The sequence below is a fragment of the Eublepharis macularius genome, chromosome 4, assembly GCF_028583425.1.
Source record: "Eublepharis macularius isolate TG4126 chromosome 4, MPM_Emac_v1.0, whole genome shotgun sequence".
Lineage (NCBI taxonomy): Eukaryota > Metazoa > Chordata > Lepidosauria > Squamata > Eublepharidae > Eublepharis > Eublepharis macularius.
This window is the reverse complement of record NC_072793.1, coordinates 113,566,469-113,591,585: the sequence shown is the minus strand read 5'-3', so window position 1 is coordinate 113,591,585 and position 25,117 is coordinate 113,566,469. Positions and strand designations below refer to the sequence as shown.

The 25,117-nt window shown below is 42.3% G+C and overlaps 1 protein-coding gene across 1 annotated transcript in view; it reads left to right on the top strand.

Moving 5' to 3' along the window:
- The first annotated feature begins 1,038 nt into the window (after positions 1-1,038).
- WNK2 (WNK lysine deficient protein kinase 2) overlaps positions 1,039-25,117 on the top strand; it is a 166,328-nt gene continuing 142,249 nt past the window's right edge. The window contains exon 1 of the mRNA XM_054977488.1: positions 1,039-1,884. Within this exon, the coding sequence (XP_054833463.1) occupies positions 1,039-1,884 (846 nt within the window). The remainder of the gene's footprint in view (positions 1,885-25,117) is intronic.

The window sequence follows — 25,117 nt, the reverse complement described above, 5'->3', positions numbered from 1 at the left end:
GCCGCCAGCTCCCTCTGGGTTGTGAGGGATGCAGCCCCTCGCTTCCCTCAGTCTGGCTCGCTGCGGATACCTCGACTGGGCCGTGCGCCCGTTGCAAGCCGTTGTCTTAAGCAGGCTTTTCAGGGCCACGACGGGAGTGGGGTGCAGCTCTGGGCAGGGGGCGAAAAAGAAACGGCACAGCCCCCTTTTCCCTTTGGCGCTCAGAGGTGTGCGGAAAGGGTCTGCCCTTGCTTCAGTCCCACCCTCCGGTTTTCCAGCCTCAATATGGCTTTCCATTCAGGAGCTGCAGTATGACTGAAGTGGGCACAGGGGGCGGGGGAGGCGGAAGCTCTGGGCGGGGGGAAGCGGGGGGAGCGAATATTGCGCTTGAGCGGGTCTCGGGGACCTGCAGGGGCGGAGGAGACCCCCCCCCCGAGAATTCACAGGGGCGGAATTCACAGGGGCGGAGAAGACCCCCCCCCCCGAGAATTCACTTGATAGTCGAGGGGGGCGGGGATGCCGGGGGAAAGGAGCCTCGCGGTTCAAAGGGACGGGCGATGGAAGCTTTGGGGGTGGGAGGCGATGGCTAGCATTGAGGCGACATCGCCGACGGGCTCCGGGTGAGGAAGGGGAGCGCGGTTTGTTTGGATGCATAATGGCGTTGAGGGAGGGGGTGGCGTGCAGTCCCCGGCTTTGCACCAGCCTCCATTCCTTAGAAAGGATTGCTCCCTTTAGATCCCGGAGAAGCAGCTAGAAGAGAAGAACCGGGATCCTAGCTAAAAGGATCCCCCCTCGCCCTCAATTATTCTACCGCTTGAGAAGAAAGAAGGCCATGTATTTTAACGCCCCGCCCCTCACAGGCATGCTCAAGAGACCCCTGAAAGGACCCCGTTTGGGAACCAGTGGTGTGTCAGTGGCGTGGTGGTGGCGTGGCGTCCCTCCTCCTGCTGCAGGTGGCCGCTGCCGTGCGCCGCCGCCGAGGCGGGCGGTGTCGGCCTCCACAGCGCTTTTGCTTTTTGTTTCGCCTCGCAGGTGACTCGGCTGAGTTTCCGCACGAGGATGGACCGTGATGAGTCCCTCAAAAGAAGCACAGCGTCGCCAGCGGCACCAACACCACCTTCAGCGGCGGCTGGACGCTCGGCTGTAATGGAAACTGGGGGCAATGCCAGATCGGCCCCTCCGCGGGAGGGAGGCGGAGGCGGAGGCGGCGAGGTTGCAGCTGCTGGTGCTGCGGAAGCCGCCGGTTTACAAACGGCCGCTGTTACTCCGGCTCCTGCGGGTGGGAAGGGCATGAATATTGATGGGCCGAGCGGCGGCAGCGCCGGCAGCCTGGCGGGCATGGACCCTGCTGGAATGCCGAAGGGAGGCAGATCCGTGGCCCCTGCCCCTCTTCCCCGCCTGCAGTATGCCAAGGATCCTAAACTAGTCCATCAGCGCTTCTTGCGGAGAAGCGTGGTTGACTCCGACCAGGAGGAGCCCACCTTCGAGCCCTCGGAGCCGCCGGAGCAGCAGAAGAAGATCATCCTCTTTTCCAAGACCAGGAGGATAATTGCGGAGCGGGTAAAGGCGGGACAGCGGGTAGTAGAAGAGAAGGGGCTCGGCGAGGAGACCCTCGCCCAGCCGAAGGGGATAGTCCCTGAAACCCTTTTGGCCAGCGGGCAGCAGAAGGACAGCGGCAAGGATGTCGAGAAGAAAGAGGTCCCCGAGCCTTCCAAAGAGCAGGTCAAGTCTAAGAAAGAGGAGCCGGAGGAGGAAGAGGAGGAAGACGACATGAAAGCAGTGGCCACCTCCCCAGACGGCAGGTTTTTAAAGTTTGATATTGAGCTTGGAAGAGGGTCTTTCAAAACAGTCTACAAGGGACTAGACACCGAGACCTGGGTGGAAGTGGCTTGGTGTGAACTTCAGGTAAGCTGCTCTCACCACTCTTTCAATGTCGTGCTGGTGGGTGTGTTTAAATGTCCTAGCCGCTAAAGACAAAGTGCATCTGTCATCTGTAAAAGCTTTGTAATACTCACCATAGCTTATCCTACCCGGCTAACTATAGCCCAGTATTTTCATTGGCTCTGACCCTTCCCCCCATCATATGCATACTCACTCCTTCTAGAATTAACCCTCTCCATCTTGGGCTTTATGGTGGGGAAAGCAAACCAACTATTCTACCATTAAAAAGAGAAATCAAATATCCACATTGGTATAAGCTAAGCAAACGTCACAAAGGAATCCCACAGGGCCAGATGATGTCCAAATTTTAAAGAAAGTGTCTGCCTTGTACTTTAGAACAACTTTGTCTAGAAGTAACCTCACAGTAAGACAGTTAATTTATTTTGAAAAATCATCCTATTTTTTGGTATTTAAGACAGTGATTTCTTTCTGGCTTTTGCAATGGCAAGAACATTTAGTGGCCAAACAAATAGGCAGTGAAATCTTGTGTATGTTTATCTAGATGCAAGTCTCATTGAGTTAGAATTTATCTCCTACTAAGAGTATTTAGAATTCCTGCCTTAGTTTCATGACAACACTTTTTAAAACATTCAAAACTAAAACTTTATAGTCTTTTGCTCAAGATAGTGTTTAACTAAAAGACATTGCTTTATGATTTATTAAGGGAATCTTTCACAGCCCATCTGCTTAATCTCTATCTGAATGCCAAATTTGTAAAGTTTCATAGCCATGAGATGAAAGCTATCATTTGTTAAATGTTACGTAAACTGTATGAGAGAGCGTTAAGAGATTTTCTACAGCTCGCTTTCCTTTTTAACAGTGCAATCCTAAATAGAGTTACAGCCTTCTAAACCCATTGATTGGAAGAGTCCTTTGGGTCTTTAAAAAAATTACAATAGACATGTTTTTTATTTGGCACAAGCTCAAATGACAAAAAGCATTTGGAATTTTTAAAAAATACACTACTGTTCCTTCTAAATATCTAGGTTTTGTTGCATAGAAAATTTTAGGTATTTTACATTAAATGCCATTGTGTTAATTATGATCCAGGTATTTGCCTTTGGATTTGTGCAGCCAGTATTTTCAAAATACAGAATTCGTCTTTATGATGCCTGGAACAATGGTTAGTGGACAGTATGGAATAGATGCTTCAGTAGATTACCTTCCACTGTGCTTTCTTTATTCTTGTCTTCTACTTTTGTAAGAAGTCTCTTCCCTTTAAAAGCCTTTGATCGCAAATGTTGGAAAACTAGAGCTTTAAGCATTTAAGCTGAAAATCATTCCAAATACATCAAACTCTTGCATGTCTGAGTCACTGAAGGAGTTAAAACTCTTTGGGTTTGGACTATTTAAATATTTACAATGGTAATTTTGTACTGGCTAAAATCATTGCATAAAAATGAAGTTTGAATGGAACTGAATTTTCCATAAAGATACTGAAAGACATTTTCTTGAATCCTACAAGTGTTATATCAGAGCTAGATTGCATAAAGAAACTACTCATGTTCATCTGGTTTGTGTATTTGTGGACTCCTGTGTATTTGAAAACCACATGTGCCGTGATAATATTGTGTGTACAAATGATACTGGCTGGATAATACTGGTTGGTAAGAGACCATCGATCATTGACTTTGCTAGTTTTTACAATATATATAGGACAGGAATTAAATGAAAGCAAGCTATAGGGAAATTGGTCCCTTGGTTAAATGTGACGAATGAATATAGGGATGCACAATCAGGTTTTTCTGCTAATCATATGTATATCATACATGTACCTGAAGAAATGTAGTTTGTGAAATGGCTTTCGGTTGTCTGTTAACTAATGAAAAGTAGCTTAAACAAAAGTGGGGCTTGAATTCATCATGTCAACATACACTTCCAAGGATCCATTTGCAAGAAGCAAACAGCTAGCAGCCTCTTACGAAGATGGCGTTTTGTGTATATTTGAGTTATGTAATCTTAGGGGGCATGTTCGCTATGATTGCAAAAGCATGGAACTGTACTCTGTCTCTTTGGCTGGCATTTGTATCTTTATTTAGAGTAGTTGGAACAATCTATGTGTCTTGCAAACTGTTTTAGGCTTTTCTTGGTAGAAGAACATGCTTTATTGCCAGTTTCTTTTAAACCTTCTGTTACATAGAGAAGGTTATTTCATTTATTTGGGAATGAAGCTACCATAGAAACCTGCTTGTGTTACTGTTATTAATTGTTATGTGGGATGATGCTCTGAACTCCTTGGAGGGAGGCTAATATAACAGTGCGCCAAGTATCTGAGCCACCACCATGTGCCATGCATCCCTCTGTGCCTCCCCTCACACTGCTCAGATTTTGGTAAAATATCATACGAAAACAAATCCAGGAACTTGACTAGGTCCATGGGCCCCTAGAATGACCAGGGGTCTGGAATTCCTCCTTTATCAGTGGCTCTGTTTGTAATCTATCTTAATAGTGGAAGAGATATCCAAATCATAGGGATACTTAAAGTACTGCAAGGATTCATGAACTAAGCTGGCAGGCAGGAATCTATTCTGTAGTGATCCTAGACTAGAAATGTAAAATTTCTGTTTTTTAAATAGCTTTGAATTCTTTATTGGCAGAAAAGTGTGATTAAAAATTCCAAAAACAAATAACTGAGTTGTGTCTGTTTACAAATGAAGTCATTTATTAGAGGGGCTGCAGCTCAACTGTAGAGCATGTGCTTGGCATGCAGAAGGTCCCAGGTTCAATCCCTGGCATTTCCATTTTAAAGAATGAGGTAATAGGTGATGTGAAAGACCGCTACCTGAGATCCTAGAGATCTGCTGCCAGTCTGAATAGACAGTACTGACCCTGATGGTCTGATTCAGGATAAGGCAACTTCAAGTCCATTGCTAGAAACTGATCACCTTTTCTCCTGTTTTATTTCTTTGCTGGTACTCAACTATCAATGCTCTCTGTCCTTGGCATGGATGACTACAGTGCCAATCATTGTTAGCAAACTTCTGTCTGGGTCATGGGAAAAAATCAGAGTGTTTGTTTGGGCGTGAAAGACCGGAGATGGGAAGGAACTACAAGAACAAGAGTTTTTGGAATAGAGAAAACCGGAAGTGGTGCTTACAACAACATCCCAAATATCAGTATCAGAGATTTGAGATTTCAAGAATTTCAGCTATTGATCTAGTCAAGACTTAGGTGCATCTAAGGATTTTAAATAAGCTGCTGCAGCATTATGACTGCCTTGTTTGCCAAAGATTTGTGCACAGGTAGGGGGGAAGAGGAGAGATGGAAATATATCAGACCCCTTGGAAAATACATCTCAGAACCAAAGGTACAACTGCAATCATATTCTATCCTCAGCCAATCACAGCATCTGTCTTCTATCCCATAACATAATCATTCTGCTCTCTGGTGAATATGAAGCTTAAAATGCAGAGCTGTGTGATTGCTCAGATGTGCATAATTATTCTTTTTTTTAAGGTAGGGAGAAGATGCATTAAATATAGTGCAGAGACTGTGATTAGTTGTAAGTAAGCATGTGTAATGATATCGCCATTTTGGTAAAGTGACTTATGTGAGCAAGAAAAATGGGGCCAATATGCAATGACATAAAGTGGTAAAATGCCATTTTATTGAGCTCTGCAAGTGAAGGATCTCAGTCCTTGAAAGTAATGGAAAGTTCCTTTGAAATCAATTGTTATGATAATGCTATCAAAGAGAACAATCTAAGTCTAGGTTCCACTTGCTGTTGAGTATTTTCTGCTCTAGTAGGATACAATACGTCCTTTCAGGGAACCCTGAGAATGGTAAAGATAGAATCAAATAGCATGATGTTCATCTTTGGTCACCTACTTGAGTGATTCTTGCACATATCTATTTGATGTAATGAACAGTCATACATTTTAGTTTAGTTCTAGATGTTTGTCTCTGGACTTTTTAAAAATGACTTTTATTTAATGAAACAGCTCTTATTATTTAAGTAAACCTGGAGATTTAAAAAACAATACTGAGCTGATCTTAGAAAACAGGATAGAAGATTAAAGAAGATTAAGAGAGGGAAAAATTTGCTAATAGGATTTTTTTCCTGAATGTAATGAAGAGGACTTGTATGACTACAGCCCCAATGGACATTCAAGGTCGTAATTAGAGATGGGCACGAACCGCAGTACGAACTTCAAAAACCCATGAAAATGGCGATCGCACAATCGTGATCCGGTGGTTCATTATAGGCCACGGCCAACGAACCAGCGGTCAGTAAAAGCCTGGTTCGGTGCATTCAGCCACGGTTCGGGAAGCCAGACACTCAGGCGCCAGCAATCAATTCCCCTGGCAACGGAGCCAGGGGAATGCCTGAACTCTGTCTGCGCTCCTTCTGTCGCCCTGGAAATCCGAATGGAAGCCCAGCTTACCTTGATCTGCAGGTCTTCCTTCCAACCACGGAGCTGCAAAGAGGTTACAAGTTGGGAGAAGACACCCAGGGGAGGGAGGGGAAGGGGTGTCCTGTAGCCACGGGTACTCCAATCTTATCCCTGCAAACCCTAATAGGCAGCTCTGACGGCCAAACACAGACTTCCTGTGGTGCTGAATGGGAACTGTGCTTATAAATAGCCATGGGCTCCCAGGCTGGGTTTCACTTTCAGTGAGCAGTGGAGTGGGACAGAGCTCTTGCTTGCCACTTGCCAGCCTTTGGGGGGAGAGAGACTAATTCAGCTTGGATTTGGGGGATAGGGATCTATCTCCTCTGGTTCCAGGGCTGCTGCCTGGCTCTGGGGCCAAGCTCAGTGGGCACCTCGGCTGAGGGCTCACATTGATTATTGATCAGTGCCTGATCGGGTCAGGTCTGTGGGAGTGGTGGGCTAGGGCTCTAGTCCCTCCCTCCCTCCCTCTTGTGCCAGGGCTGCTGCCAGGCCCTGGGGCCAAGCTAGGTGGGCACCTTGGCTGAGGGCTGACCAAATGATTCTTATTATTATCACAATCCTAATCATTTTAATTATGATTCTTATTATTACTATTATTATTCTTAGTCTCTGTGCCTGTTCTGCCCAGGCATCTTGGTGTTCTGGGCTATGGCTGTAGCCCCAGCATCTGGTTCCAGTGCTGCTGCCAGGCCCTGGGGCCAAGCTGAGTGGGCACCTCAACTGAGGGCTCACACAGTGTTATTAGTGCCTGTTCTGTTCAGATCTGTGGGAGTGGTGGGCTAGAGCTCTAGTCCCTCCCTCCCTCCCTCTGGTGCCAAGGCTGCTGCCAGGCCCTGGGGCCAAGCTAGGTGGGCACCTCGGCTGAGGGCTGACCAAATGATTCTTATTATTATCACAATCCTAATCATTTTAATTATGATTCTTATTATTACTATTATTATTCTTATCCAGCTTCATTGGCTTCCACTTCATTTTTGAGCCTTGCTTGTTATTTTATTATAGTTAAACTTTAACATATTAATTTTTCTTGTTTCTCATTTCTCCTATATTCTTATTTCAGCTGTATGCATTGACATGTTTATTTTCTGCAGCCTTTAGTCACTCGTCTTCTCCATGTACCTTATTTCTGTATTTTCCTTTGTCTATTAACTTGCGCATATGAACGTAGGGTGTATCTCTAATTTTGTTTATTATACAGAACATTGTTTTGATAACACTTAAATATTATTATTAAGGTTAGTAGAATCATTACACCATGTCTTTGCTACTGATTTTAAAAGAATGTAGGAAGGATGGAAGTTGTCTCTGGCAAATAGTATGTATAGATAGTTGGCTTATTTATTTATTTATAGTCCAGTTTTCTCACTGAGACTCAAGGTAGCTTTCATGGTGTCAGTCAGTACAATCAATACTGTGACATTTCAATATCCATGTAATACTATAATAATGAATAACTAATTTGGAGGTATATTACCATATAGCTGACCAGTTATTAATCTGATAGGATGTGTCTTTCATGGGTATGCCTGGAAAGTTGCCCAGGAAAAGAATATTCATCTGAACAGAAACTGAACCAGAAATAGAAATTTAGATGTACCAGGCTAGTTTGGTGGTGGAGAGTGCCCTGAAGTAATAGCTAATTTATGGCAACTCCTGGTGGGAATTTCATGACAAGAGACAAACAGGTGTTTTGCCATTGCCTGCCTTCACAACCTTGGTCTTTATTGGAGGTCTCCCATCCAATTACTAACCAAGGCCAACCCTGCTTAGATTGCAAGATTTGACAAGATCAGGCTCACCTGGGCTATCCAGGTCAGGGCACTAGACCAGCTATTTAACATTCATTGACTTGCATCAGACATAAAACAACAATTTTAACAAAAACAGAAAGTAAACAATAACTGAGTCACACACTTCTAAATTATAGACAGTTCTGTAGTTTGAAATAAGAAAAAATAATATTTGGGATATTTATTCCCATGTAAATCAACAGATTTTAAAAGTTCACAGGAAAAATCTGACTATTACCTGATTGTGTCTACTTCCCTTCCACCCTATTTGTTGATATTCAGTGGTGCTATGGAATGTTAGTAGCATTGTAATTTCTTGGTGAAACCACTTATTAGTAGCATCAGCGAAAGAAGAAAAGAGTTAGACTGTCTGGGAATATCTTTCTTTGAGCCCTGCAGGAGGAATCATGTGTGGTTAGCACAGTATAAAGAAGGTTATGCAGAAAAGGAAGCTGATGGCTAGTTGGCTAGTTAAAAGTGGAGGCAAATTCAAGAAGCAGAGAAGCTGATGACAGAAAGCTCAGACATGGGGTCTGAGCTTCCTGCCATTAGTAGGAGGAATCTTAGGGTCATGTTGGAACATGTGGTGGATGACAGGCAAAGGAACTGAGGGAAGCAAGGAATTCTGGATCAGAGTGTAAACTGAAAAGGTGCCTTGGACATAGACAACAGCATATTGACTCGAACTAACCAGGCTGATCTTTGACTGCTTGCATATATTAGCAATTCCTTCTAGTATAGATTTTGAACATAGGCGTTTGAAATGGACCAAGATTCCTAACAGTATTTGTTGCTGCTGCGGATATAGTAATAGTCCCTTGATGGTATGACCTAGTTTCTTGAGCAATGCAGTTATTATATCTTAAATGGTTAGAATTGTATTATTAAATGTATTATTTAGTTCTATTGACTTTTGAATGACTTCTAAGTATATGAAAGCTGTAGTTTCAGCAATATTGAAGAGCTGTGGACCGTTTCTTTTCTTAGTGCAAATTACTGAAGTCAAATCTTAATAAAAAGAAGCAGATGCCAGATGAGTAATGTGGAGAATGAAATATGTATAGCACTGAAACATTTGAAAAATGGGCAGGTGGCCCAGTTCTCAGGGTTGGTTGCTCTCTGTGCAAGCCTCTGTTTAAACTCCCTGCAATGGAGCATGGCGATCAACCAAGATAAAGTATAGACTTCCTGTGTTGTCATAAGACATGATCCAGCCAAAGTGAAATACCATTTACCACTGAAATGAAACATTAGCTTAACTAGATGTATTAAAAATTTAGGAAATACCTCTCTCTGTCCCATTACTGCTCGTTGAGCCCCTGAAATTCTGATCATGGTGGTCAAGGGACTATCAAAAATAGAATAGGTGGAAAGTGGGGATTAGTAGAAGAGAAAATCACTTTCTTTGTCTCTGCTGATGGAAGCATGTTTCCACTGGATAGAAGCTGGGAGGGGGACCTCTCCCTACTCTGGGGGTAAAAAAATGTTCAGCAGTTTTGGGGAAAACTGAAATATGTAATACTTGCTTTTGTTCACTACTTTAAGAATGTAAAATGGCTTTTCTGCATAAGGGTGGAGCCATGGTTTAGTGGCACAGCATCTGCTTTGCATGCAGAAGGTCCCAGGTTAAATATTTGGCATCTCCAGTTAAAAGGAAAGTGTAATGGGTGGTGTGGAAGACCATGGAGATCTGAGACCATGGAGAGATGTTGCCATTCAGAATAAACTGTATTGTGCTTGATAGACCAATAGTCTGACTTGGTATGATAGGTTCATGTATGTATGTACTTGAAATAGTGCTGATTATGATTCTTATGAATAAAGTTTAAATCAAAGCAGTATTTATAAATGTGCCTCCTGTTAGAACTACAAGTCTAGAGATACCAACAAATACACACTTGGGGATAAACAACTCACCCATCTATGAACAATAAGAATAACTACTTTGATATTTGAAGTACTCAGTGCAATTATATAAATGTACAATAGATAAGTACAAAAATATGCATCCAACAATACAGACTGGAAACCTCCAGTAAGGTCTCCCAGCGCTGGAACAAGTCTTCAAATAAATGTTCGTTTATTCCCAACTATTCCCACCCATAATAGACTTTCACCAATTCCAACAGAAAATCTCATGTGCAGTTCATTCAAAGCACATTCTGGGTATCCCCAAGTGTGTGTTTGTTGGTATCTGGGGACGCCTCTCAGTATTTTTTGAGAGCTACAAGTCTGGCAAAAGAGAGAACCCCCCTGAAAAGATAATGTAAAATGGCAAAATTATGGTAAAGTGGTTGATGATTGGGCTTGGAAATAGCATTTCAGGCTCAAAATTGCCATGCAGTAATAGAACACTTTTTAGTGAACACATTAAAACTCCTGGTTTTAGCAAACACATTAATCCTTCAATATTGTAAATGTGTCCTAGTACTGGAGCTTATGGTAAATTTGGGATAGCAACTAGAGATGGGCACGAACCTAAATACGAACCAAAAAAACACATGAACCAGGCCGGTTCGTGGTTAGCGAACCAGTGGTTCATGGAAGCTCATTTCCACGAACTTCCACGAACTGGTCTATAGTTTGTTTGGTTCGTATTAAAGGGGCAGTTTAAATGGCCATTTCCCTGGGGAAATGGCCATTTAAACTTTTCCTGTCCCTTGCAAGTGGCAGGGCCCTTTAAACTATCACACAGTTGGCAGGGGGGGATCCCCCCCTCGCCACCTGCCAGCTGATAGTTTAAAGGGACCTGCTGCTTGCAAGTGGCAGGGCCCTTTAAACGGCCCAAACTCCAGCCCCAGCCTCCCACCCCCCCCAGCCCAGCCCACACACACCCAGCCCAGCCCCACACTTACCTTGCTGCTGGGGTGATGGAGCCGCCCTGTGGACCCGTAGCCTCCTGCTGTGAGCAGCACGAAGGCTGTTTTTGGCCTCTTCTGCTGCTGCATGGGCCCACAGAGCGGTGGAGGAGGCCAAAAATGGCCTCCCCGCCCCTCAAATGGCTGCCGCGGGCCCGCAGCATGGCAAAGGAGGCCAAAAACAGCCTTCATGCCCCTCAAATGGCCGCCATGGCCATTGAAAACCCACAAACCACAAACCTCACGGTTCTTTTTTGGGGGTTCATGCCCATGTCTAATAGCAACCACAGTAAAAATGAGCATCATACAGAAAACTAGTTTTCCTGGATTAGTATTATCAGGACTATATAAAACCCACACCTATAAAATAAAATTCTGTACCCAGGCTATTTAAATTTCATACTAATAAAATTGCTTTCTATGATCAAGCAGGTTTTTTTAATTATTTACAGTGCCTTTCTAAGCAGAGTTACACCTGTCTTAAATGGACTTCAAATGTTGTGTTTTTAGCATGACACTGATATTCAGGTTCTGTTAGTCATAGGAGATGGGGAAAGAGTTATGCTGGGTACTTGAGTACCTTCCCATTGGAAATCTTCTCTACGGCTTCTATAATTTCAGTAGGTATTCACATACAATTCTATTTTGGAAACTTTTAAAGGTTTAGAAGAATCTCAGCTTTCATAGCTGAGATTCTCAGGAAGCTGAACTTTCTGTGCCCAGTAGCCACATTCTGAGTTCTTGTGATAGCATACGTACAGACATGAGGACAATGTATCCTTGCAAAGATTAATATGGTTTTGAGTCTTTCTGTAAGAACATGTCCTAAACTTTGCTCACTTTTAAATTTTCATTTTTATTTTTATCAGTTCCAGAAAAATGAAGAGCCACATGAACTGATGCAACTCATTGCCAACTCATTCTTATAAGTTTCTTTTTTTTAATGAGTATTTCCACAATTGACTAGTTTCTTTTGAATAGAAGAACCAGGCATGAAACAAAAAGAGATAGTGGTTATGTTCAAAAACCTTGCCACCATATTGCAAGAGTTATATTGTTACCTGAATGGCTACCCAACTCTGCATCCTGGACTTTAGAGGCGTCCTTCTTGAGTGCATCCAAAGCACAAACGAAACAATATCTTTAGGGTTAATGCACGCGTGGGAATATTGCTTCCTATTTACATTAGGATCCCATGGGGATGCTGTCTGTCATTACCAGGGGAAGAATAATAGGGAAGGGAAATCTCTCGGCCCTCCCATGCTATGACCTGATCTAGTGGGGAAACAATATCAAAAGACAAGCCAAATCAACATCAAACACAGACCAAACAAAGAAATCACTGAGCCAACTCATTTAATGATGACAAAAATGGTGTACTGAAGTAAGATAAACGTACAATGAAATGGCTACAAATGCCACGATTAATGCCTAAACTACCACGATTACAGAACAGAAACGGTGAAAGTCAGGCTTCCAACTTCTTATCAATAAGGCAGACGTAAACGTCAATCTCTAACCCATTTTTTCCGAACCTTTTTTCTTTTCTTTTTTTTTATAATATTTTTTATTTTTCAATATCTAACATACAAAACTACTGCATACATACATAACCTACAAGACATTAACTACAAAAGACTACAATAGCACAAGGGATGGGAAAGAAGGGGAAAAAAAGAGAAAGGGAAGGAGGGGTGGAAAAAAGGGGAAGGTGACCTACAAACACTAAACACTACATTTCAATGCTTTCCCTTCATACTGCCATAGTAAAAAATAGCTTAATAAAATAGTGACGGAGTGGTTGATCATACAAATTACAAATTACAGTTCAAATTAACTTTTTCCCTCCCCTGGGCCTCGGGCGCAATTCCCTCTGCGCAGCTACCGCCAGAGCGCTCATTGCCTCCCCCCTCCCTTCAGGCTTCGGATCCTCTTCTCTTTGCTTGGTGTCTGGTCCAAATTCTGAATTTTTATCCACAAAATCCCTTAGCTGATCTTCCGAATTAATCTTGTAAGCTTTATCTTTATAACTAAACCCGATTCCTTCCGGGAGTAGCCATTTGTACTTTATATCCCATTCCCTCAAGAGAGCTGCCAACATCTTGTACTTAAATCTTTTCTTCCGCACTAAAAATGGAACATCCTTCAATATCTTGACTTTATTTCCCAGAAAGTCCAATTCCGCATTGTATGAATTATATAGGATACTGTCCCGGACCCTCCTAGATGAAAACTCGATAACAATCTCGCGAGGCAGCTGCCGCTTCGTTGCATATTTTGAAGATGCCCGACGGACTCCCAAAATGGCGATTTTCACTTCTTCTTTAGTTGCCCTCGCGGGTGTCGCTAAAAGTTCCGAGGCGAGATCCCATAAATCCTCTTTTTCCTCCTCTTTAACATTCTGGAGACGCAAAATGGTTTGTGTTCGCTCCACTTGCAATCCGATCAGCTGATTTTCCACCAACTTTAATTCCCTGTTCGCTGCTCTCGTAAATGACGCACTTTCCCGGGCAGACTTCTCTGCCCCCCCCCGCTGCTTCTTTAATGGCTTTCACATCGCTTTCAATTAAGCCCACCCTTTGATCTGTTTCATTCAGCTTGTCAACAAAGGGTTTTATGGCTTCCATAACCGCTCTTTTAACCAGTTCCTCAAGCGTCTCGCCCCTCTGCAAGGCCGCCGTAACTGACTTGCCAAGAGAAGGACTCTGCTTTTTCGCTGCCATTTTAGGGGGGGGGGCGGTTCCGAACCTTTTTTCTTTGGACAAACTTCTAAATTAATTTTTCAAATTCTGAGGAGCCCCTGCCTATGAAAATGTTTACAGGCCAGAAAAAGTTGATGGCAAGGAATGAAATTCAATTACTGCCAAGTAAAGAAAATTTACTGGTTAAGAGCTATTATATAGTCAGTGTACACAACCTTAATTGTGATATTTTGAAGTATATTTTGAATTTTCACATTGTTTCAAATTTTATTCCATGATTTCTCATGGAACCCCGACAACATTCTACAGATCCTTGGGATTTTGTGGAACCCTGGTTGGGAACCACTGCTCTGACTTCTAAGATCTAACACAAAGTATAATGTTTTTATGTATTAATGTGAGGGGTTTGAATATTGGTTAACTGTGGGTTTAAATGTGTCCTCTGAAGTGAGAAGTAGGGGGCTGGATGGGTGAGTAAGTGTGCTATGGTTGGATAGTGGGTATATCCTAGGGGCAGAGCGAACTACAGTTTTTAGTCTGAGTGCTGAGAAATGTTCATTCAGTTAAGTTTAGTGAATCTGTGGAGTTCTGAGAAATGGCAAACTGTGTGTGAGCATGGGTCAGTCTGTGTGTATCTCAGAGAGAAGTTATTCTATCTAGGTCAGGGAAGCTGTATGGAAAGAGCTGAATGAAAGGCAGAAAATTTGAAAGAATTGAAATGCTGTGTTGAAATCTGAAGGGGGAGTTAAGCATCTGGAATTTGGAAAAAAAATTGAACTGGTATAGAGCCAAAAGTGGCAAAAATCACCCATGCAAAAAGGGACCAGGTCTGTGTGAATGAGAGGAATGTTTATTCTATTAGGAAGATCTGTATGGAAAATCGGTCTTTGTGACAGGGTCTGTAAATATGCCCTTAAGAATATGTAATTATTTTTGGAAACACTGAGTTTATGAACCCATTCTTAAAACAATACACTCACCAGTACTCTGCAACCATCATGCCTATATGCTTATAAATAAATTCTACTTCTGGTTAAGCAAAAAAAAAATCCCCCTTTCACTTCACTTCCACTCCCACTTATGCTGACCATTCTGTCATACTATCATCCTTCCTATAATAATTAAACTGAATAGATAATCTAAGGTGAAAGCCTTTGGTGGCAGCGAAAACGTTTTGAGAACATTGAGGAGCCAGGCCAGGTGCTGGTTTTGTTTGAAGTTTGGGTGGACCAGACATGCAGCTTTGGTGGGCTGATCTGGGTCCCTCTGCCATTACTCTTGCCTCACATGGAGCTCTAAGTGGTTGGGTTCTACTTCCCTTGAGTTATGTGGGGCTCAGGTGGGCAGAATCCTGCCCTTCCCCCTGACATTTCCTGACAATAACCAATCCTGGAATTAGGGTTGCCAGGTCCAGGTTGGGAAATTGCTGGAGATTTTGGGGGTGGAGCCTGAAGAAGGAAGGGTTTGGGGAGGGGAGGGGCCTCGATGGGGCATAATGCCATAGAGTGCACCCTTCAAAGCATCTGATTTCTCCAGGGGAACTGATCTCAGTCACCTGAAGATCAATTGTAATTCTGGGATTATTTTGTAATTTTTTAGCTCCCTAGTGTGTTTGTATGTGTTTTGGGGTGTATTTCCATTTACTAGAAAGGCATGTCTTGCCCTTTCATGTCTCCAGTCTCTCCATTTAAGCATCCTCAGTTTTGGCTGGATTAAGAATGAGATATATTGATGATGATGATGTTTCTATAATTAAAAAAAGTATAGAAACCGTAATGTGAATGTATTTGCCGTTTGATAATTAAGCTACTTGGAATGTATGTTATGTGCTCCATTTTTTAAAACACATTCTTCAAAGAATATAAAGAAAAATCTGCACATGATATTACTATTGCTTAAAAGACAATGTAGCATAGTTATTCCCATCAGGGGTCATTTCCTAGTAAAAGAACTGCAGGAACTCATTGGCATAACTCATTAGCATATGCCACACACCCTGACATCACCGGAAGTGTGTCAGAAGACAACATCCACCCCTCAGGCCCCTTTCTGCAAAAGTCTCCAGGTATTTCCTTAAAGCAGAATGAACTCAAAGCAGCTTACCCTCCTCTGGCGAGCCAGCCCTGCTTGCAGCCACTCACTCTCTCAAGTCACAAATGAAAATGAAGCAGCATGAATTCCAAGCAGCTTGCGTTCCTTTGGAGCTCAGCACCACCCAGCTTGCACTCACTCACTCATTTTCTCTCCCCCCCCAGTCACAAATGAAAGTAAAAGAGCAGAGCAGAAGGAATCCAAGCAGCTTGCCTTCCTTTGGAGCCCAGCACCACTCAGCATTCACTCATATTTTCTCTCCCCCCCCCCCCGCCGTTACAAATGAAAGTAAAAGAGCAGAGCAGAAGGAATCCAAGCAGCTTACGGTTCCTTTGGAGCTCAGCACCACTCGGCATTCACTCATATTTTCTCTCTCTCTCTCTCTCCCCGCCCCCAATCACAAATGAAAGTAAAAGAGCAGAGCAGAAGGAATCCAAGCAGCTTACTGTTTCTTTGAAGCCCAGCACCACTCGGCTTGCACTTGGAAGAAATCACGTGGGCGGGGCCAAAACCCACGTGACCACTTTTTAGACCTACCGGAACGCCGTTCCTGTGCGTTCTGGCTCCAAATGAGCCCTGATTCCCATTATTCTCTATGTAAGCATTTAGTATATAAGACACAGTGCAGAGCCGCAGTTTCAATTTCCAGCTGGTTACCAGCTTGGAGGAACTGCTTGTTGTGGGAGTTTTTTTCAGATTGTGCCAGACGGAGGCTTGGGGCTTGTGTTGCAGCAGGGCTCAGAGCTGCCGTCAGGCTCTGGGTACAAGCTTATTGGTCTCTTTGAGGGCTCACTCTTCTGTCTCATTCCCCCCCGCTTCAATTCTTATTTGATTGTGGGCTAGCCTAGGGCTCTGCTAGTTGCTACAAGCCAATGCAACTCAATTGGCATTTGTGGCTCCTATTGTATGTACTAGAAGTTTCCTGGGGGCGGCCACTTTGGGGATCTATAACTTGGACGTCTAAAATGCAATCTTGGCCAAATTTGTCGGGTACTACTGTTCAAAAAACTTCCGGTACTGGATTTCTTAACCTTACAATAAATAAGATTTTTGTATATTTTAAATTTTTAAAGGTGCTACAGTGCTACAAGTGCATCAAGAAAACAATCATACATCCTAATCAATAACAATCAATAAGTACAATCAATACAAATGAATACAAATATATAAGCTGAAATATCTGATGGAATAGCTGATGGAATAGCTTCTGGGTGTTTCTCAAGGACAGCAGTCTCTTAGGTTCACAACTGATGCATCACCCTTCCTTGAAAAAGATGAGGTAGATGATGCTGAAATAAAGGGCAAGGTGCAGGAGAGATCTTCACATAACCATTCTAGGCATGCTGTTTTCCTTCTTCAAACAGACTTCCACGCCCTACAGATTATTGACCACATCTGTTTCTCACATATGTGCTTTTTCAAGGGCAAACAATTAATCCTGTTCCCATCTCACCCCGTCGGCTTGTTTGCAGCGACCAAACGCTTCAGTGTCCAGAATCTTAAGTTTTCTGGAATGATATTAATTCTATCCCCTCCAGAAGGAACTGTCCTGCTTTCTGTCCATGCACTGTAATGTTCTTCATGTAATAAGAATTCTGTTGTTGAAATGTGCCCTCAAGTCATAGCTGATGTATGGCGACTCCTGCTTGGGTTTTCAAGGCAAGAAACTAATAGAGGTGGTTTACTATTGCCTGTCTCTGCAACCCGGGTCTTCGTTGGAGATCTCCCATCCAATTACTAACCAAGGTCAACCCTGCTTAGCTTCTGATGAGATCAGGCTCACATGGGTTATCTAGGTCAGGGCAAGAAGTCTGTTAACAAGATGGAAAAAAGATTTTGTCTGCAAGGTTTTTGGGATACTAGCTAAGATTTTTTTTTAATAACTACTTCTCAAAAGCCAGTTGTGCAATTTAAAGCTGATTAAGCAACAGGTAGATGCATAAATACATATTTTTGCACACTGAGTGTTAAATGTCTGTTTACAATTTTAAACACTCTTCATATTGTGATAACCAATATTCCTTTCCTTATACTAATATAAACCACTCATTAATTTTGGCTCTAGTAGCCACAGTAGTAAAATAATATTCATGTTAACTCCTTGCTTTAATGACGTATTAACTACACTAGACATTCTAAATTTATGAGATGTATAGGGACTTTTAAAAAAAACAACATTTTGATTAAATGAGTCCATTGTTTATTTATTATTGCCATCAAATTAGAGAAGGATATCAAGAAGCTAATAATTCAACAGATGTTATTAAAGTGCCTTATGATGAACACTGCCATAGAAAGCTGTGGAATGAAGATGTGGGTTTCTCAGTACAATTAAAATGATGTTTGGCTGGGAGGGTAAAAATGTCAAAAATAGAATGCAGTCCATTGTGCTCTTTTCTAATTTAGAATGTGAACATGCCATCATTGGCTGTTGCTTATATAGGAAATGCTTAATGTTAACACCAATTTCATTGTGCTTTGTATAAGCATGGAACTTGTGTAGAATAGTGACTGGTAAAAGGCAAAGTCGTATACATAATCACAAGATTGTGGAGTGTGTGAGAGCATTTGTACTCCTCCTTCCATTCATTGCAACAGCTAGGATATTTCAGTTTCAACCAAAAAAAGGTAGTGGAAATTGATTCTGCACTTTAGATTCCTGAACTGATTTCCAACTCTCCAGATAGAGACACCCAAAACTAAAGCAAAAGTATTCTAAAAATGGATCTTCTTGACAATGAGAAATCTAACTGGGTCTGTCTGAATGCCTCCATCCTGTCTAGTTCTTAGGGTTTGTTTTAGAATGCAAATAATCTCTTTGATCTGCCTTCTTCCCCCAGAGTCCTTACAGGCGAGCTAATAGCTCTTATCTGAATTCAGAGATATACTCACATCCTAGACTGGAATGATACGTTGACCACCATCAATGGAACATGATTTCAACAATATGGAGAGACTTTGCTTCATCATGAACACAAGAAAGATTATGCTCATTCTTTTTTGTTAGTCTTATAGGTGCTACTGGACTCTTGCTCTTTTCTACTGCTACAGACAGACAAAAACAGCTACCCATCTTGCTCATTCTTTGAGTACAACTAAGAGTTTATTCATTCCATTTCATTATTTGCTTCTGACTACCTGGGTGGTTCTTATCTGTAAAGTCTTCAGGGTTCAAGTTAAAATGAATGCCTGTAGCATATTTCCAAGAACTTGTTGGTACAAGATCTTTCCACTCTGAAGAAATACTGTCAAAGAATCTCAAACTGAGGGTTGTGCATATGACATATTAGACATTTCAACCATGCAAAAACAAACCATATGAAAATGGGTAATTCTGCTGGACTACATTGAAATTCTGCTTACTCCAACTTCCAGCCTTGGCTGTTTCCAGCTTATGGGAAGCCCATGAAAGGGCATGAAGGCAATAGCCTTCTGCCTTTTTTCATCCCTAAAAACTTTATGCATATTTAGAAGCATACAGCACCTCATGTTTCTAACACTAAAGTAGATGCAAAGAGTTTTTGCTATACCAGACAATTGACAGGTGTTTTTTCAAGAAGTGTAGGGACTTTCAATTAAGTATCCCAGCTGTTAGTGCAGAGATGTGAAGGGCCGAACCATGGCACCTTTCCTATCCACGCATGTGGAATTAGCAGGATTCATTTCTAATTCTCCAACTGAGTGCCAGGTGGATATGAGTATGCTTCACCTGATTGCCTGAAGCTTTGGCAAGATAATCCAGAGGTAATAGTTTCAATCCTGGCATTGCACAGGATGTCCAGCAACAGGATCTAAAAGGTTACATGGAGAATTTTTGATAGGCTGTGTTCTAGCAATGGTACCTCTAGTTAAAGGTCTAGACTTCTACAGTGTAGTTTATTTCAAGTAAGAATCTCTACACTATCAAAAATAGTAACCTTAGATAGTGTGCTAGGAAGTATAATAAACTGTCAATCTACAGTCAAGTCCAAATCAAATGCCTTCTTGGAAAAATTCCATAATGAAATTTCCTCTGATCTTCAAGTCCTCCAGTATGGAATCTTGATTTAGTTTTCATGGCATTGCCTCTATCATTTGAATCAACATAGTCTAGCAAACCCCTAGTTTATAGAATGTGTGCTGTGATCTTACCACCGTGGTCATGTAGTCAATTTGAAAAAAAGCTGCGTCTTTTTACTCCAGCACTTCATGCCTCATTGTTGAACTGCACTGTAGACAGGAGCACATCTCTGTCCAGGAAATGGGAGCTGGCAGAGTCTGATGTATGTATGCAGAACTCATGTGTTAGAGGCCAACAGAAGATCTGGAATATTTTCTCATATAGGAATGGTGGATGACAGATCCATAGACAGCAGATGAATCATGAATGCATCTGCCTGGTTTATAAATGCAGGCTAGTTTCTTTCATGAAATTTAACCCATTTTGTTTCTCTGTTTCTGCATATTTTTTGGAGAGCAGTTTGGTGGTGGAGTGCTTTCAAGTTTTACCTAACTTATGGCGACTCCTGCTGGGGTTTTCAAGGCAAGAGGCTAACAGAGGTGGTTTGCCATTACCTGCCTCTGCAACCCTGGTTTTCCTTAGAGGTCTCCCATCCAATTACTAACTAAGGCTGATCCTGCTTAGCTTCCAAGATCTGATGAGATCAGGCTTACCTGGTCTATTCAGATAAGGGCAGAGAGCATTTTACTGGGTTATATATACCACTACCTGACATAAATGAACTAATATCATTGAAAGCCTATGGAAAGTCAGTGTAGCATAGTGACTAAGATACATGAAAAGGAAAGTCTGCAGCTCCATTTCAATTTGGGAACTCACTGGCCTCTCTGGAGAAGCCTGTGTTTCTCAGCCCTGTCGATATTATATGCATAATGATACTGATGTAGCTAACAGTGTAGTTGTAATGTTTATCAAGATAATGTACATGAAGTATTTTAAACACTCTAAATGTGCCCTGTTAGTTCTATTATTAAGCTATCTTTGGCAGGAAGACATTGCCGTAAGGACTGTGCATTCATCAGTTTTCAGGCTGTCACTCAGTGTTGCACTCTAGGATACTGTTTGCCTTGAACACTGGGATTCTGCCACTGTCCTACTATTTACCAACGAGAAAAAGAAGTTGTATACTTGTGATACTTCTGCCCCAATACCCACTTCCCACTCAAGCAAACAGCCCACAAGCAAGCAAGACTCAGCCCTACTCAGGCTCCAGATGGGAAGTCATTTGGGTGAGGGAACCCACTCATCCAGGCAGGAGTCCCTTGTCACTCCCTTGTCTTTCTTTTGGGTAGACCACCACCACCTCCTGATCCCCTTCCTAGTTTGTTGCCAGGAGAAGCACAAAACTAGCAAAAAGACCCAGGGGGGCTTTGTAGCATTAACGGGGGGGGGGGGGGGCTTTGAGGCATGAACTGCAGCAAAGTGCATAGGTAGAAATCAAGGCAATGCTTTCTCTTAACTAAGAGCTTTATTCTGCAGGCACAACTCTACAGTAAATACAGGTGACAGATATGGGGTGCAGACTAAAGAAGTGAAACTTGGAAAAATTGCTAACCTACTTGAGCATCTGATCTCCCCTCCACACTGGGAGATTCCAATGTGTGTATGTGCAAAGATGCTGTCTTTCACAGTCTATGTGAGACTGTGGCATACTTCCTCCACAGTCTCACACAGAGAGAAGGGACAGCTCCTCTTCAGGTCTCTCCCTGACCCCACATGTGTAAAAAGGTCTTAACAATTCTAGTGCTCATGTTGTGGAAGGAAGAGCCCTTCAAAATGTGCTCAGCCAGTAGAGAGGCAGTAACATATCAAATACATGTTATGTATTCAGTTCTGTCTGTAAATCTATGTATGTTTGGCAGGGTAAGGTTTTTCTTAGCACTGTTGTTGCCACCAAAAGTGGTCTGTCTCCATAAATGTCACCCTCATCTGCCTTCCTCCATTTTTTAAACTTTTCAGGTTTTTCCTGCAAATCTGGCAGTACACTCAAGTTTCTCAAAATATCTGTTTCCCCTCTACATGGCCCTGCTTTGCAGATTTAAGTATCCACAGATGGGACCATGTTAAAAATAATCCAAACCTCCACATGGATAATATCATATCATTGTTTTCAAAAGTTATATTCAACATGCCAATAATGGTTAAGTCATGGATGAGGGCAGATTGCATAGAAATTCATTAGTATTACAAGTAGGAGAGTCAACAGTCTGGCCCCACGTTGCTGCTTGTAGAGGTTAGTGTATATGCAGCTACAGTATTCCTGGGTTAGGATTCAGATAAGATCTCCTGAGCATAGTCCTGTCCAGTTTATCAGCATTTTACTTGTTATACTTCATCTGCTGTAAATTTTTTATACTTTTTGTTATAATTGTTCTACAAGCTTACTCTAGTATATATATTTTTGCAGCTGAAGATACTGAAGTGCCAATTTTTTTGTTAGATTCAGTTTTTTCTGTGAAAGTTGCCATTCTGATAATCAACCCCCCACCCCCAGGTTTGAGTCCACTTTCACATTTTTAAGCCAATTTTCAGCCCTTGTTCTCTTCGCCTGCACAGGCGAAGAAAGACAACAGTTCGCTTAACTGAAGCATTTGTGTTGATACTTCCTGTCATTGGGATACATACATATGCAGAATCACATTGAGAAGGATGTAGTACAGACATCCACATTTGCTTGTGCATCTGAATTTGCACCTGAACGCAAGCTTCATTCTTCTGTGTTCCAGTTTTTTTCAGTAGGATGCCTATCTGGATGCCATCCTCGTGTGAAGTAACATCTGTCTCTCCGTACCTACTCCTTGAGAAAAGGTTTACAACATTTTGCAAAGACTTGTGAAAACTGCTGAATGTGTGTGTGTGATTTGTAAGGGGTGAAAGTATTTGCAAAACATGACCGTTTTTGCTCAGATTTATTAAAACCCCATGAAACTGAATTATCTTCAGCTTCTCCTTTAATATAGTACAGCTGAGCTGTAGGAAATTGGCCTTATCCCTCTTGTTTTATTACCTGCTGAACAGAAAGACTCATCATGTCCATCATTCCGTTCTTGTAACTGCATGACAAGGTTCACCAAATAAAATTCCCATCCACAAAAGTATGAAATTTCTAATCTATTTTTCTTATAACAATCATCAGAGAATTTATTAATACAATTTATTCAATGTGTATGTTTCACCTTTTGAGCTGTTTATGTTCCTGGATAAAGTAGTACTGGAGTAAAAGATATGGTGGCCCCCTTAGTGAGCCTAGACATGACAAAAATTTTCACAATCATTTTTTTAACTTTACGGCAAACAAAAAGAAGTTTCAGTTCTGCCTTCCTCAAGTATACCTTCTGGCTTTGCTGTTTGGGAAAGTAATGGTTAATATCAGTTATTGTTTTTGTTGTTTCTGACGTTTCTGGTATTATTGCACATGGTATATATTGTATACTTTTTGGTGTCCATCCAAATCAGTAGTCATTTAGTTACCATGCTTCACGAGTTAATTCTACACAATTTAAACAGTTGCTGCCTAAATGGCAAAGGAAAACCTCCTCTTCAGTCAATCTACAATGGTTTTGCAAGAACTTTTGCCTAAGGAGCTGGTCGCAGACTAGCAACAGCCAATAACTCTGGAGAGGTTTCTTCATATCAGCCAAATTTTTGAAAAATATTGCTTATAAGTGATTATAATCAGTGTTAGTGGGGCACAGTGACTATCTCTCTTTTGGACTAACAGCCTAATCAACTTCCTCTTTTATGAACAAACCCATCTACCATAGATGCAGTCACAGTTGTTAATAAGGAAGACTTTACTACTTCCTTAGGAGATTTCAATAACCATGAAAGACTGCAATCTAAACTGCTGGTAGTGGCTTTCAAACACATACAGGATTCTGTCAGCATAATTTGGAGAGATCAAACTTAAATGATCATAACAATTACTACTAGACTATGCGCAGATCCCCACTGCATAATTTAGTGATAAAGTGGCATCTATAGCAAAAACTATAAAGTTCCCAAGCTCTTCTCAGCAAACGCCAACAAAGCAGTAGCCCATCTATCTCTCCCACCCTCAACCATCAATTATAACCAAACATAATTTATACAACCAGCATTCATTAAAGTAAAGGGACTGGATAAGGCCATTATCTCATATCAGAGTGACAAAATCTTCTGGTATTGCTGTCCAACACTGCCCCAGTGCCACTATTGTGCAGAAAATTTATATTTCATTTCTACCCTGCCTTTTCCCCCAGTGGGGTCCCAAAGCAGTTTACATAGTTCTCTTCAATCACTTCAGAATAGGGTTGCCAGGGACCTGGAGTCCCTCCATAGGGGATCCCCAGGTCCCTGTAGTCTCCCGGCAGGGGATTGGGAGCCGGTACTTACCCCGGCTTCCTTTCTCTGCACACACGCGCTCCCGGCTCATGTGATGATGCTACTTCCGTGAGTGACAACATCACACAGGGTCAAAGGGTGCCCCAGGACAAAGGGGGGCCCTTGTTGCCACTGCTGGCTCTCACTGTGACTGCAGCTGCTTGCTCTCACTGCCGCTGCCACTCACTCTCGCTGCGACCACGGCCTGCTCTCATTTGGCACACAGGGGCCGCAGTGGTGAGAGGCAGTGGTGAGAGGCAACAACAGCAGTGGCATCAAGAGCAGCCTGCTCTTGCCACCACCTGCTCTCATGGTGCGGGGGCGCACCCTCTGCCTGGGGGCACACCATGCCACCTGGGGAGGGGGTGCCCCAGGGTGCTCCCCACCAGCCAGGTAAGTGGGCACAGGGGGGGAGGGGGGGATCTGGGGATTCCTCACCCCCGGCAGGGGAATGGCAATCCTACTTCAGAAATCACTAGCAATACCAAATGCTGGATCATTGCTTTTGAGACCAGCACTCTAAAGTCCTTTCTCATGGAAAATCTGAGGCAATCAGTCAAAGCTCAGTCCAGGGCATAGTTAAAAACCAGTCTAAAAAACATATAGGACTCAGGTGGCTGTCTCTCTCCTTCCAAAGGAATGAGGAGACTTTGGGAGCTTAAGTGGACATCTCGTACTACCAAAAGGATTGGATTAATTTTATGGGTATGTCCACAGTAGAGGGGTGAATTTCTAGGGCTTTGCTGGTTTTTAAATTGGCATTTGGTTTCAGCCAAACATAGCACATTCAGTTAAAAAATGGTTGATTTATATAGTAATACAAGTTGTAATATACACATGTAAATAAAAAAGTTACAAAACAACAAATTACACTCAGTTTAAATTAACTACACACAAAAATGAAAACCAGCAACACATCAGACTTGGAAATAAAAAAATACAGCAGTGACATAGTAAATGCAAGTTACACAGCAATAACCACATTGGATAAAAAAGAACA